The 15473-nt window shown below is 34.4% G+C and overlaps 1 protein-coding gene across 8 annotated transcripts in view; it reads right to left on the bottom strand.

The window, feature by feature from the left end:
* TRIQK (triple QxxK/R motif containing) overlaps positions 1-15473 on the bottom strand; it is a 280870-nt gene that overhangs the window by 135900 nt on the left and 129497 nt on the right. For all 8 annotated transcript variants that reach the window (XM_086695585.1, XM_086695587.1, XM_086695582.1 and 5 more), the window contains one exon: positions 6998-7160. In XM_086695585.1, the coding sequence (XP_086551711.1) occupies positions 6998-7160 (163 nt within the window). The remainder of the gene's footprint in view (positions 1-6997; positions 7161-15473) is intronic.

Genomic DNA, 15473 nt, shown 5'->3' with positions numbered 1-15473 from the left:
CATAATTTGTTAATCACACTATTTTAAGGAAATGGAGATCTGAAACTATTAGTATGCTTTCCCAAGAAGGAAAACATTAAGCACTGAACAATTAAGTGGCCTTCTCAGAACAACCTAATAAATCAAAGATTAGATACAGGACAAGTTGACAACTTTTTTTTTCTTATATGGAATTCAAACGTTCAAGCTGAAAACGCCAGGTTGACCTAACTTGTGTCTCCAAAATACACTTTCTATTCATGGCAATGAATACGGAACACCTATATGTTCAGTACTGCCTTTCAGTCCCACGAAGAAAACAAAAAGTATACACACATTGCCTCTCACTTAAAGTTTCTTATAATTATTAATTCACTCATTCATTAATTAGTGCATTGCATACATATTTTGAACACTCACTATTAGCTCAGTCAGGTTTGACCCCTGCATGGGTTTACAAAACACAAAAGATACACTCCTTACTTTCAAAGGGCTTGTTACCTGGAAAATACTTAGACTCTTTATCTGTACTCAATGCAGTATCAGTGGTTAAGATAGAGAAATACAGAGGAAGGACTCTCAGGGAAGGTGATGCTTGAATGGTGGAGCCGAACCCTAAAGATGAACAGGAATTGACTAGGAGAAGACTGGAGAAGGAGCATCAAGAGGTAGCTGCACATGGAAAAGGACAGAGGTATGAAATCACTTCATGTATTTGGAGAAGTGCAAGCAGTTGGAGAAGCAAGGAGGTAGGTAGAGACTCTGAGGGGTATTTTTGTTGTTGTTGTCAGGGAAAAGAGATTGATTTTGTCCTGACAGTCCTGGGAAGCCACTGCAGTTATGTGACCTGTCTATATTTCCTATACTGGAATATCTCTAACATGGTAGTTAACCTTGAACCAGTCTGGAAGTAGAAAGCCTCGTTCAAAGGCCATTTATGTGGTGGTTGTAAAGGTGGAAAGTTAGGGACAGATTTGAGAAAGACTAGTTTGGTGACTGACTAAACATGGAGGGTGGGGCAGGGAGAAATCACAGTCTGAGGCACCTAATAAGCATGTGATGAATGTTCCCTTCTATACTCATCAGTATTTCCCATGCACCAATGCTGTAAGTATTGCTATTAAACTGACTCTTTAGCTTCTCAAATCTAATACATCACAAAGTTTACTGATTTCTTTATTTCAAGATATTTTTTTTAGATAGGCCCTCTTTGATTTTCCAACTGCTACCATCTCATGGCAAATTTACTACAATTTTCTTGACTTTCCTGCATAGCTCTTGATTTGATGTGTCAATTTCCTTAACTGTGTTCCTTTTGGTGGAAAAGATACTTTGTTCTAAGTATGTAACTAATTTATCCTAGAGAAATTCTCAGAAGGAAAAAAATAATATTTTCTTGGTGACTGTTTTTTAAAATCTTGAAGTTAGGAAAAACATGGCCCTTGACTTTGTTATTTAAGTGTATTGAAATGATTTAATGCTCAAGGTTCTATCACAGGATTAAGCACATTGCCAAGAAATCATATGATTTTTATGTTCCTTAATTTTCAAATGTATATTTCCTGATATTTCCAACCTGCCCATGGAAAACCATTATAAAACACTGTAAGGTGAATTGTGAGTGCCAAAACCTAACAAGCATAGTCAGAGATTGTATTTAAGATTTTTCTTGTTAAAAGGAAAAGTATAATACTTGACTAATAAATGAAATACATTTTTTCTTGTAGTTTTTTTAATGTTTATTTTAGTTTTGAGAGAGACAGACAGACAGAGTGTGAGCCGGGGAGGGGCAGAGACAGACAGACAGAATCTGAAGCAGGCTCCAGGCTCTAAGCTGTCAGCACAGAGCCTGACGCAGGGCTGCAACTCACAAACCATGAGATCATGACCTGAGCCGAAATCGGACACTTAACCGACTGAGCCACCCGGGCGCCCCTCTTGTAGTTTTAATTGTAGTAAAATTTTATTCTTGGAAGCCATGTTCTAAACTTGATCATTAGTACTGAGTGTAATAGAAACTGCAAGTCCATTGCCATCATTCCAAAAGTAAATTCATTGTAAAGAAAGTGACTTTAAATAATTTTTTTTCAATATTTCATTATAGGTAACACATAATCACAGGCTGGAAAATATTTTGAAGTTATACCAGTGAATGAATTGTGTTAAATTATGGACTTATTTCTTTAGGTTTTTTAAACTTGGGTTTATAAGTCTATGAAATGTATACAGTCTTATAAACTAAACACTTCACAAAAGGTAAACTTGAATAAAGTATAAATAGGTTGAAAGATTAGAAAGGTTAAAATGCTATTGTAGGTATATATATATAGCATCAAAAGTTATGATTAAGAAATATGATACTTCACATTCATATGTAAAACAGTGTAGCCTAGAAATGCTGTCATATTTTGTTTTCCATACAAAGATTTAAAAAAACACACAGAAGTATTTTCCTATCTTGCACCATTCTATACATAAGCATCCATCAGCTGGCCACTTTCGATGAGGAAAGAAGCTGAGTTGACAATAGTTAATGGAAAACATGAAGGGTAAATCTTAATGGAAAGAGAATTTCATTTGACCAGGAGTCTTTTATCCATTTCATCCCAGTGGTGCTGTTGTTACTTTGACATTGACATTCACATGAGTTATAAAATGAAAAAGAATTTCCGTAGAAACAGCTAGCCAGCTTTGTTAAGTAAAACAAGTCCTTTTACCTTCATAGTCTAATACAGGAGTAAAGAACAGTGAATGAGAAGAAGGAACATACTTTCCCCTCTGGATCCTCTTAAATGTTTGTATTTCATGTAATTAGGAGGCTGTTCTTATCATTTTATAGATACATTCAGTGGTGCTATAGCATTTAATTTGCTTTACACTTGAAAATTTTCGTTTGAAGGTCTGAAATTTTATAAATCACAAATAGAAACAGGTGACTTGACTCAGGCATTCTGGGTTGTGTCTTTCCTACTCAGCAAAATTGTGCCAGTGCTCTCTGGGAAATCCTAAATCTAAGTTTCAAGAACAAGAGGCAGCAAAGCAACAAACAGTTATTGAACACCTAGGCTTGGAGGCAATATTTTACTAGGTACTGAGAGAGTGCCTGTAAAAGCAATGGCAAAGGTAACCCTTGCTTTCAAGGAAGCTTGCAAGACTTTTCGTGGAAAGCAATATATCACGGGAATGCACACATCATTTTGTTCATCAAGAAATTAACTCCAAATACATAGGTAGTGAAATTAGAGGTGCTTTATTATTTGCGTTCTTCTATTAATCTACTTTCTATAAAGATCACTGTCAAACAATCTGCATTCATTGTTAACGTAGATGGACATTAATGTTTATCATATATACATTTCATTATACCCTGAAATACAACATTAGTAAACTGAAAGAGAATTAGCTTGAGCCAAGGCTTGTTCATCCCATTTGGAGATAAAATTTAGGGAACAGAATTATGTTTGCTGAATGTTAGCTTACTATGAGGTAGCTACTGTCCTAGTTCACAAAATACATCATTTTATTATATCCTCATAATTCCGTGGGACAGGCATTATCCCCATCTTTTTAATGAAAAAGTTAAGATTCAGAGAGACATCAATTAAATTGACGTTCTCACGTATTCTCTGGATTCTCTGGATTCTCGACTCTTTAGTTTTTTCCTGTTACATGTGCTAAAAGTTAAGTTCCACTTACATAGGAGGAGGAAAAACACATTTCTAATTTATAATGCCATTAAAACACTTAGGAAAAAGATTGGTCAGAATAATGTCAGTTTTAGAATTAATACTAAAGGTAGCGAATACATCAATGCTATAGTGAAGTACATTTTTTACCCCCAAAAAATAGCAACTGGTAAATTCAGGTGAAGAGAAAATGAAAAAGTGTGCTAAAATCTATAAATACTCCAAAGTTTAGTGAACTTCTATTCATCCTTCAAAGACCAGCTCAAAGGTGACCTCCTCAGGCAGAGTTAATCACTGCTACTGCTGTACATTGACCTGTATTTCAGTACATGGCAATTGCATTAGCATTATTTGTGCACCTGTTTCTCTCTTGGTATGTTGAGCCTCACAGAATTTGTATCTTCCTTTTGTCCCAAGATTTGGGGCTTTAATAAAAGTATGTGTGCTCTACAAGTGGACAGATTAGTAAATGCTAATCATCTGGAGCATGAGCGTTGTTCAGTCATCAGAAACACATTCCCGATAATTTTTTTAGCTCCTTTTTCTCTTTTATTGGTAGTGTATTTCTTCCTAATACACCTTGGGATTTTTAAAAAAATTTTAATATACTTCCATTCTTCATTAATGTCATGACATCTCAACAGTTAGTGTCCATTTTATTCAACTTTATAACACAGTTTTGAAATAATTTCACCAAAATTTATATAATTTTACTTTGATATCATTGTGTCTATGTTTAACACCGATAGACCTTTTCTTTTGGAATTCTAAGATAAAATTGATGGCCAAAATAAAAAAAAAAACAATGCATTAAAATCTATGTAGTTTTCCCCTCCTCCCTTTCTATAAAATAAAGATGAAAACAAGGTCTGTTATGAATTCTCCATATTATCTACTTTTTTTTTATTATCCAAGTGGTTCAAATATGGGGAAATTGCTTTAAAGAGCAAACATATAGGGGGGAAAAAAGCGAATGTGTGGAAAAATAAAAGCCTCAGTGTATAGTACTATTCTTCAACAAACCCTGTTTTCTTTATTTCCATATTAAACAAAAGGGCTAGTCATATGTAAGTTAATAAAGTGAGCACAAGGGAGATGTACCTCCAAATTAGAGCCAGACGGTGAATAACATAGCAGGAATGTACTTAAAGCCCGGTACCAGCTCGTGACAAGGTCTGTTCTCTGTCTTAGCCCTTGATTTTTGGAAAGGCTTCAGGAGCTCTGAGAAAAACTTTCAACCTGACAAGCACTGCAGGGCTGGGAAAGGCTCCTGTTTTAATTCAGCCCAGATGTGATCTCTAATGAAAGCATTATGACTCTGCAGCTGCAGTGGATGGTAGAAGCATTTTTAGAAGAATAAATTATTTTAAAAGATTTTCTTTTTCTCTCTTAACAATTATGCTTGACCTGCACTACAGTAAAATCTTAAGATACACTATAAAACAATTTACAGTTCCATGCCTCGTACAGTTGGAATATTGTACTAAACTTCATGCAAAGGAAAGAGATACGAGAACTCAGGATGTATGTACTATATAAATAGGTTTATCATCCTGAGATAGATTGCCTAATCCAGTAATTCTCCGAACGCTAAGTTTCAGGCACATGTAGCATGAAAATATTAAGCCAAGCAGAAAACTGATTCTCACGATAGAAGCTAAATTATGCACCCGGACATTACTTGCTTATTCATATGTGCATTATATCACAATCCCCGGTAGGTATACATGCACATATATAAATAGTATGTTTGTTAATTTACATTTTTAAAAGTAAATGTAAAATGAGTATCACTTCAATACAGGCAATGATAAGACAAGATCTTAGATGGAGAAAATGCACTTGAATAATCTGACTTGCTCCTTCCATATTTCAGAAACATAAGATGCCATAGTTCCTAAATGTCAACCTGCCTTCAAGTCTATGTGAGGGGAAATCCTCCACTCAATATGATTTCTGTTTTCAGCAATAAAATAGAAAAATAAATGAACAGTGTTTGGGGGGAAATGTGAAATTATGATTATTTTGAAGCATTCTTTGTTTGCCTTGTTTATTGTTTTGGAAATGCTCTAGTTGAGAGGCATCCAGTGGGGACTCGGGGAAGAGCATTTTACATATTTATAGAAACATTTGCTAACCATATAACATTCCAGCTAAAGAAAAACCTCCATTAAGCCCATAAAATAGTTTCTAAGCTGTTATAGGAAGTTATTTTCTAAGAGTAACAAGAAAAAAGAAAAAAGAGGGAAGAACCGAATGATTGAAAGGTATTAAATGATTCTGTTTGAGAGCAGGAAATGCAGGTTATTATTTGCTGACGGATTATTCAGAATGAATTTCATCATTCTTGTTACAAATGTGTTTTTTGACACTTTAATTATGAAGGAACTATTCTGAAACACAATATGAGCAGAAGATGCTATAAGTTTAAGTAAAATGCTATTACATCCTCATTTTACAAAATTCACAATCACACTGAAATTAAACAGCATTTCTCTTTTGTAGAAAGAAATGCTTATTGCAAAAATGGAATGCATGTGGATCCACTGACATTTTAATCATTTTATTTTAGACAGTATTTAGAAATAGTGAAAATGGAATGGGGAAAGCTTTGCAATTTAATGCATATACATAGCACTATGTATATGGCACACTCTTACAGGCCATAAAAATGGAGCCTTTTCTATTGCTATTTAGTGAAAAAAGATACTAAAATGAAGACTGGCGAGTACCGAACTGATGTTGGTACCTGAGTACATCCATACTCAGCTAAGCTCTGTGCATCTAGCTGGTTTTACTTTTTTACCCTCATGCCCCCAATTTACTAATGAACATCTCAGTTTATAATTTATTTGGGTACATTTACTCTAGAACAGCCAGCCAATCAGCCCAATGACCATAATTTAAACAAATAATCTACAAATCATTTTTACAAGCTATGCCTATTAAATTGTGATGTGTTGATGAATTCAACAGAAAATATGTCATGAGAGGGGTTCTAACAAACACACATTCCGAATAATACAAAATCAACTGTTAATCTGTAATGTTGATTCTCAGAGCATTCTCAATCTGAGCTAATGTAGGAAATAGCTCTCTAGAGTTGAAAATCCCATTCTTACTCTCAGCCAGTAGATATAGATTACAATAAAAAATTGATCCATAAAGACTGATTTCTCTTATTTCTATAAGTTTCCACCTAAATTAGAGGATGGCCATTTCAAATGTTCACTTCTATACGGTTATCTAGGCACATGACCCACATCTGGCAGGATCTCTGATGTCATGATTTTAAACCAAAGTAAAAGATTACATGTATGACTTTGGGGTACCTGCATCTGTAGTGTTTGTCTTCGATACATTTCCAAGCAGTTCAGGAAACGGACAAGTTGCAAGAGTACTGCCACTGTTATCACAAGGTGTCCTTTTACGCAAATAAACATGTCTGCTGCAATGTGTGGTAACTCTCAAGAATGGAGCAGAACACCACAAGGTCTGCATGTCAAAAAAAAAAAAAAAAAAAAGCCAGCTGAGTGAGTTAATTACACTTCTATGCAAGTTGAGAAAATGTTTGGCCAGGACTTTAATTTGCTCAAGAGTGAAAAGGCCATTTTTTGCTTCCATTCTAGGAAAGGACTCTAGCTTATAGAAGAAGGAAAAGCAAAAACTGAAAAGACTATTCCATTGAGTGAGCTAGGGAACATGAACTTCTGTAATGTTTATTTTAGTTAGGCCTACTTCTCTAAGTACTAAACCCCCCCAAATGGTAATACTTGAAAATTCCATCTCCTTGAGGGAGAGTAATACTGAGGTAATCAACTTCCTGCCACCGCCCCCCCCCCCCCCCACAGAAGCAATTCCATAATGGTAATAATAATAAATTATATAATAATATATTATTGAATATTGTGAAACACATATAGAAATAATTATCCATTTTACTTAGCCTGCATCTGTAGAGACTTTATGTTTAAGCAACGTATATTACCCTGATTTATAACATCAATCAGTAAGTGCTTAACAACAGGTACTGCGTCAATCTCATTTTACAGGTGATCCATTCATGAATTCTCTGTTTTTACCAGTTTTCAAAAGCCGGTTTTTAATATTTAACACATGTATGATCAAATGTATACCCTCATAAAAATAGGTCATATGATCAAGCAACTATTGAGATATCAAATCATATACATATAGATGTATATATACATGTATGTATACTTATGATTTTAAAAAGAAAAAGAAAAGTTTTTATCTTTGGAAATTACAAAAAAAAAATCCCCAGTATTCTTCTTTTGTTGTTTGTTTTTTAACAAAAGAAAGTATAATTTCAAGCTGCTTTGCCTCTTTAATCCCTTTTGTATGACTGGAAATTAGTGACGCATATGGTTCTGAAATTCAAATATAATGCAAAAGACTTTCTACATTTCAATCATTTGAATTCATATTTAATGTATTGAAAAATTAACATAAATGGAATATTTCCAAAAATGTACATATCATACGTGAAAATAGCATGAAAAATTCAATCTTCTTGGCTTTGTCTTACATTACTAAAGCTGGTTCCAGAGAGTTTTGACTATGGCAAGACAACAGTATTTTTATCCACTTCAAAGAAGCATGAAGGCCATCCCGCTTGTTTCTACATCTTTCCTGTGCCATTTTCATAGAAGATGCCCTCATTTAGCAACTACACCTCCACTGTGCAATATGCAGAGAAACATAATTAAATTTAATAGAAGCAGCCCCTGTTTTGAAGACACACTTGATTTAGAGCCACTCACAATTTAAAGCTGCAGGGAGATGTAATTAAATTTTATAGAAGCCACGGCTTTTAAATGAAGACACATGATCTATGTGCATGTGTGAACATACACACACATGCAGTAAAAATGAGACATTTAAAAAGTTATTCTTCTGTAATTATTTATATTATGATTCACAATACAAGACATTATTGCTCAAATGATTTTTATTCATATCATGGGTATGACTATAAGAATTTACCAAGATAACCATTATTGTACCATTACAATAGCACTTTATGACTATACTGATAAATAGTAATCAATATGCATTTTACTATTAATGTTATCTATTCTTTATCTGGCTCTCTCTATTTATGGCAATGACATCAATGGTGAAAATGCTTTAATCATGTGCTTGTTGTTTTTTGCTGGCTGTACCCCGAAAGACTTACTACAAAGATGTAATGTTATTTTAAATAACCTAAGAATGAAATATACATGTTTGCATGTGGATGTGATACACAGGTCATTTGAGCTGGAAAGAATTACACATGCTCTTATTATACATGCATATATAGTGTTTATTAATGCATCTAAAAATTCTAATATGTAGGGGGAATCAAGATACAAATCTATCATAAACCGCTTCCTACCCCCAAACTTTTGATTTAGTCTTTAGAGTTATCTGTACACTGTTAATATTAATGTATGTGCTTAAATTTGATCAGTTTTAAATTTTACTGAAAGGGCAAAAGATATAAATTAAGACTCCTAAAGTCATTAAATGTCTTATGTGGAGGAAAAAAAACTCCTTTGTAGATTAAATCTTTGAAGAAGACCCTGTGAAAACTCTTCAGACTGGCTTTGTTCCTTTAATGTCTGTTTAATGCCTTGGAGAAGATATCTTCTGCTTTGACCCCCTTGAACCTTAGAGACTAGCTCAATAAACCACAGAAAGACCAAAAGTTTCAGAAAGAATGGTCTTTAAAACAAAAAACCTTCCTCAGGGCTATAAGCTCACTTGTGAGAAGAAGCCCAAGGAGGGAGGGGAGATCTGCTATCTTCACCACCATTAATTATCCACTTAGTAATCCACTTCTGCCATAAATGTACTGCTTTCCTAACTGGACTCTCCTTTCCCATGCCTCAAGCCATGGATCGTCAACCAAACTCCAGCCCCCACCCACCCCGAAAAATCCCTCCTTTGTTGTTCAAGATTATCAAACTAGGTAAACTGTGTAACCAGTTTTTAAAGTACACAATTAGATCTTTGTTTTTACGCCGAAGCTCCTTCGGGGCCCATGTAATGAATTGTGTGAAGGAAGAAGTGTGGGAATTTCTGGATTAAATGCGTAACATACTCTTTTTCATTTACTGTTATTCTGCAGTTAAAAAATGATACAAATTCTTTACATTACAACTGTTTTATGGCATCTTTTTGGCCTTCCGTCTTAAATTTCTGTCCTTGACTGTCTATACTTTATAGAATCATTGTAAGTTATATTCCATAATACTATTTATTGTATTTCAAGCCACAGAGAATATTCAGAAAAGAACTGATTAAAAACAAATCATATAAATTAAACTTCAAATCTTTTTTTTTTTCCTTTGCGGAAACTAGTCAGTGTAATAATCAAACTGTCCAGTCACGTTACTGATGCCCTCATACCAGCATCCCCTCACAGTATGCTAGGTGTTTCATGAATGAAGATATCATAAAAATTTCAACAGCTGTTACCTATGGGTATTGGGATCATGAGTGACATTTTAGTTGTTCTTGCATTTTCTATTTTGAAATTTTCCCCAATAAGTATTTATTATATTATTAGCATAAAAATAGCATTTGTTTTATATATTTATTATATAATTATATTTATATTATTGAAGTATAAAGATAAATGCATTTGATTAATAGTTAAAAACAAATATAATTATTTTACATAAACTATTTCATAAAAGCCCCCTCATTTTTTTTTTTTTTTTAATGTAAGCTGTCACCTATCACCGTGTTTGGTTCATTATGGGTGGTGACTATTTAGATAATTTATTTCCTGCTATTATTTTTTTCCATGTATTAATTAAAAGAAATCACTACCAGCTTAAATACAGGATAATTTTGTGTAATAGTTTTTTTTTAAAAACATAAATTCCTTTCCTATTTAAATGTAAATTTACATACCTAATTTTGATTTAAAACTCCCATCTAGCCTCTATTAATTCTCTACTGGTTATTGGGTATCAAAATCTTACAGTTCATATTTGGGATTTTGATATCTGAGTCAAGATTTATTAACTTCCATATGCTAAAATGTCTAATTAAAGTTAAAGTTCTACTTAAAAGGAAGAAAAGAAAGCAGACAATTGATCTTGAATACAGAATTAGAGTTCATGACTGGTTTAATTCTAGTCTTCCTATCTTTGAACCTTAGCCAGAACTGATTTGTTTTTATTTGTGCTGTTATTTTTGTTTGTTTCCCCTTGATGAGCTGTTTAGTATAGTGGTTAAGACAAAGATTTTGTATTCACACTGCCCCGGATTTAAGTCCTAGTTTCTTCTCCTATTCAGTAAATTTTGATTTGAGTGTCTAATTTGTGCTAAGCATTGTCTGACCTTGGAACTCAACTCAGTTTCATTTCCTCATCTGTAAAAGACAGATAAAATATAACTCATGAGGTTATTGTGAAGATTAAGTCAGATGATCTAAAAAAGGGTTTAGCACAGCATGTGCCACACAATAAACATAGAAACTATTATTGAATAGCATCTGTTTATGTGGATATATTTATAAACTGCTGCACATAGATTTATGTATATATTTTGTTATTGTTAAGCATACAACAGGACTGTTGATGAGATTTTTACTCAGGCAGCATGTGAAAGTCAATTGAACTAAGTCTCTCTTCTTCAAAGACATTCAAGCTCTTTTCTACATTCTAGAACTAGCCTCTGTGATTATCAAGAGCCACAACATAAGAATATTTATAAATTTACTGAGGGCAGGGAACATATTTTATTCTCCCCTTATTTCCTTTACCAGCACACTGCCTGTTACCAAATTGGTGCTAAATAAGTTTTATTGAAGTAAAAACTAAAGTAGCAGAAAATATTGACATTAATTTGTGTCTCCCTTGTTCTGATGACAGACAAAATGATACATCAAATGCACTAATTTTCTTGAGAAAGAAATAATCCATAGAGTTACACATATGCTGAGTCTTATAAGTAAAAGATTTTAAATAAGACTTCAAAAAATGAGGTTAACGTGTAAAGGTGATCAATGTGAAAAGGTAAACAACAAATATAGCTTCCTGAGAAATAACTCTTAAAATTGAAGACTTCCATAAGCATCTAGGAAGAAAAAAGAAGAAGTTCACAGGTAAAAGAAGAAAAATCATGCAGATTTTCAACTTCTCCAAAATATTTAATGTCAGAAGATAATAAAATAACTTCTTTAGAGTACTTAAGTGCAAAAGGATGTAACTAAATTTTATACCCACCTAAATTGTCATGGTAGACAATCTCAAATAATTAATGATTCACAAAATGTACCACTAAAAAACTTTTCCTGAAAAAAATCTCTTATGTATGTTATTTACCTAACCAAGAGATGCACTATAATGAGCATGATTTAGCTTTAGAGGAAAAATAAGAACTTTTAAATATACTATAATATCTACATAATTCAATAAATGTGGTTATAAAACATAAGGTGAAGTCTTTAACTAAAACTCTTGCTAGAAAATATTTAATTTATAATAAAATTCACCAATGATAAGATCAAATTACAAATTATATAACAAGAGTTGTACATAAGAAATTATGTTGAGGGCTCCATAAGTGTCATAATTTTCCTGTTTCCCATTATTTTTCTTTATTAAATTCTCTACAAGTGAAACATTTATCTATATAAACAAAATACATATAATATGATAATAAATGAACAAGTTTATCAACTTATCCCATATATTTTTATATGAAATGTTAGTAACTATTACTGGAAGGATTCATATAATGTGCTATTTGAATGAACATTATGTAAACCATAGCAAAGGACACATTCCTGACTCATCCCTGAAAGTAGCATTTCTTCCTAGCTATATCCCAGACTCATCTAAGAAAAGAGATACTTTCAAGTTTTGATGTTTTTTTTCCTCTCCTGTATTTTCTCATTTGTTCTTCCTTTTTTAGTGGGACTATTTCCTAGGCTCTAGTTCCATCCAGACACAGGACTGACTAGCTTCTGCCATGCACCAGTCTCCCACTTCCACTAAAGGACATCATTCTTTTCCCTTTTATCATATGATGAATAGACAGTTCAGTTCTGCCCGACTGCTTATAATTACCTGGTTTTGGAGTCTTTCGGTCTCATCCCTAAATATCAAGGGGTGGAACCCATCCCTCCTCTATTCTGTCTACCTTCTTTGTCAATTATGATCCTTCTTTAAGCTTGGCAAAGCTTTAGTGCATTTCACATGGCAGTACCTTGCTGTGGTCAAATTCATAGCCCTAATCATTATTCCTGTTGACCTTGGTTGTGGCTTACAAGATTTGCACGTAAGTCTTTTATGGTAATTGTTTGGTATAACTTTTTTTTTTATCCTTTAAATATTCTTACCATCTCCATAATCACTGAAGCTTTAATAATATTGGCCATTTACTGAACAACAATGAAAATTTATCATTATTTTTCTTTGGTAAAGAATAGAGAATATTTTATAGAAATTTTTATAAGGATTTATCTTCATGTTGGTTGATTTGTGAATGAAAAAGGCAGGAGGTCAAATATAAAAAAAAAAAGTCAATGAAAAAACAAAGAATGTTATCAAATTCCAGTTTAGAATAGTGTCTGCCGGGCACCTGGGGGGCTCAATCAGTTAAGCTTCACTTCAGCTCAGTTCATGATCTCATGGTTTCTGAGTTTGAGCCCTGCATGGGGGTGTCTGCTGTTAGCACAGAACCTGCTTCAGATCCTCTGTCCCCTCTCTCTCTGCTTCCCCCCACTCTGTCTCTCTCAAAAATAAATAAACATCTAAAATAAAAAGAATATGTCTGCCTGATAGCTTCTGATATATTCTCCCTATAATTCCCTTTAAAATATTATGAAGATACAAGTTTTTTAATATATATATAATTAGCACTATTAGCCCAAATTAAGACATGTAGACATTTGGCCAGAATCGAGAAAATATTTCATCAAAAATAAACATGAGGAAGTAGGAATAAGGAAAATCTCTTAATAGCCACTTCATGCTTTATCTCATAAAAAACAGGTGGAAAACAACAGAAGGCCCTCTTAGATTCTCCTATTTTGAGAGTACAGGAAGGAACTGTCATGCCTTCTAACTGTCTGTTTTCCTTGGTTCAATGTTCAAAGAATTAGCAGCCCCAGATCTGGTCGCTGGTCCCTTTTATTCATTATTGCTATTTTCTGTAAATTATGCATTGCATTTTTCCCTTTTTACTTGATTTGTAATATCCCTTCAGACATGATGTCTTCCAGAATAAAACAGGACAGTAATAGGAGTGGATCAGTAGGAACACCTCACAATCACGGAAAAACTGAAGATGGGGTAGAGAGCATGTTTCCATCAGAATGATCAAAGCCTCTGAGATGGAAATGGGCATGGCATTGTTTAGAAAGGCTAATCTGGCTGGAGCATAGGGAAAAACAGAGGAATGGAGGGATGTAAGGTCAACAATAGCAGCTGTGTAGTAAGTTTTATTTACTCCGATTACCAAACATTGCCACAAGAGGATATAACCGTGGGAATGACAGAAACTGGTTTATGCTTTTGAAAGGTCAATCCTACTATAAGTTGGAAGATAGTAAAAAAAAAAAAAAAAAAAAGCACCAAAAGTAGAGGCAAGGAGACAAGTCAGAAGGCACAGTCACAACAAATACCTTGATAGAATAATGCTTTGTGTGTGTGTGTGATAGGACATCCCTAGCAGGACAGGGAGCTAAGGCTGTCAGAACCAAGAGTGGAACTGGAGAAGCAGGCAGTAAGTGTAGAGTTTAGAGCCTGGTGAAACTGCCTGGCTTTGAGGGGGTGGGGAGCAACCAGGGTCTTGATATGGCAACTCACTAATCCACAGTGTGAGCTGGGTAAGGGAGGCGTGAGACAGGAAAAGCTGAGGTGAGGATCAATGACGCAACACTTCTGTCTGCTAGAGCCTCTTAGATGAACTGTTTTCATTTCCTTGATTAGTTGGCTTTTACTGTGTGACAGACCACTCCCAAACCCAACAGATCAGGTTACCGATCATTTATTCTCATTCACGTGTCTGAAGGTTGGCTGGGGCTGACTAGTATAGGCCAGGCTCAGCCGGGCTTAACTTTATACTACAGGTTAAATCTCCCATGGCCAGGAGTTAGTTGAGACATGTCCTTCATACATGACATGTATGTCCTTCTGCCATGACAGAAAAACAGACGGACAAACACAGACATCTAATGCCTTTTTATGATCTAGACAAACCTGGAACATGTCATTTGTGTTCACATTCCCCATTAGCCAGAGAAAATCACATGGTCAAACCCAATGCCTTCATCCATTTGGGCTGCTATAAAATAAATACCATAAACTGGATGCTCATAAACAACAAACATTTATTCCTCATAGTTCTGGAGACTAGTTCTGCTGAGAGCCTGCTTCCTCACTGATGGTTGTCTTCTCACTATAACCTCCTATTGCACAAGGGGAACTGATATTTCTTGGGCTCTTTTATAAGGGTACCATTCCCATTCATGAGGACTCTACCCTCATAACCTACCCACCTCCCAAAGACTCCACTTCCTAATACCATCACCTTGGTGATTAGGATTTCAGCATATGAATTCTGGGGGTGAGGGGGACTCAAACATTCAGACCTTAGCACCTACCATCAGTAGGATGGGGGAGACACTTGCTTCTAGAGAAAGAACTGCAAAGTCATATGTCAAAGGCTGTGGACGTGGCTCCTTCAGTGGGGTGAGTTCCTTGTATGTCACACAAGTCTCCACGCTTAGATCCTGTGATTGGTTTAACGTTCTGCTGTTGCTATGTTGAAATTCTTAAT

Source organism: Puma concolor, chromosome F2 (assembly GCF_028749965.1).
Source record: "Puma concolor isolate L17-30 chromosome F2, mPumCon1.1.hap2, whole genome shotgun sequence".
Lineage (NCBI taxonomy): Eukaryota > Metazoa > Chordata > Mammalia > Carnivora > Felidae > Puma > Puma concolor.
The sequence above is the reverse complement of the archived record's forward strand: the minus strand, read 5'-3'. Positions and strand labels throughout refer to the sequence as shown.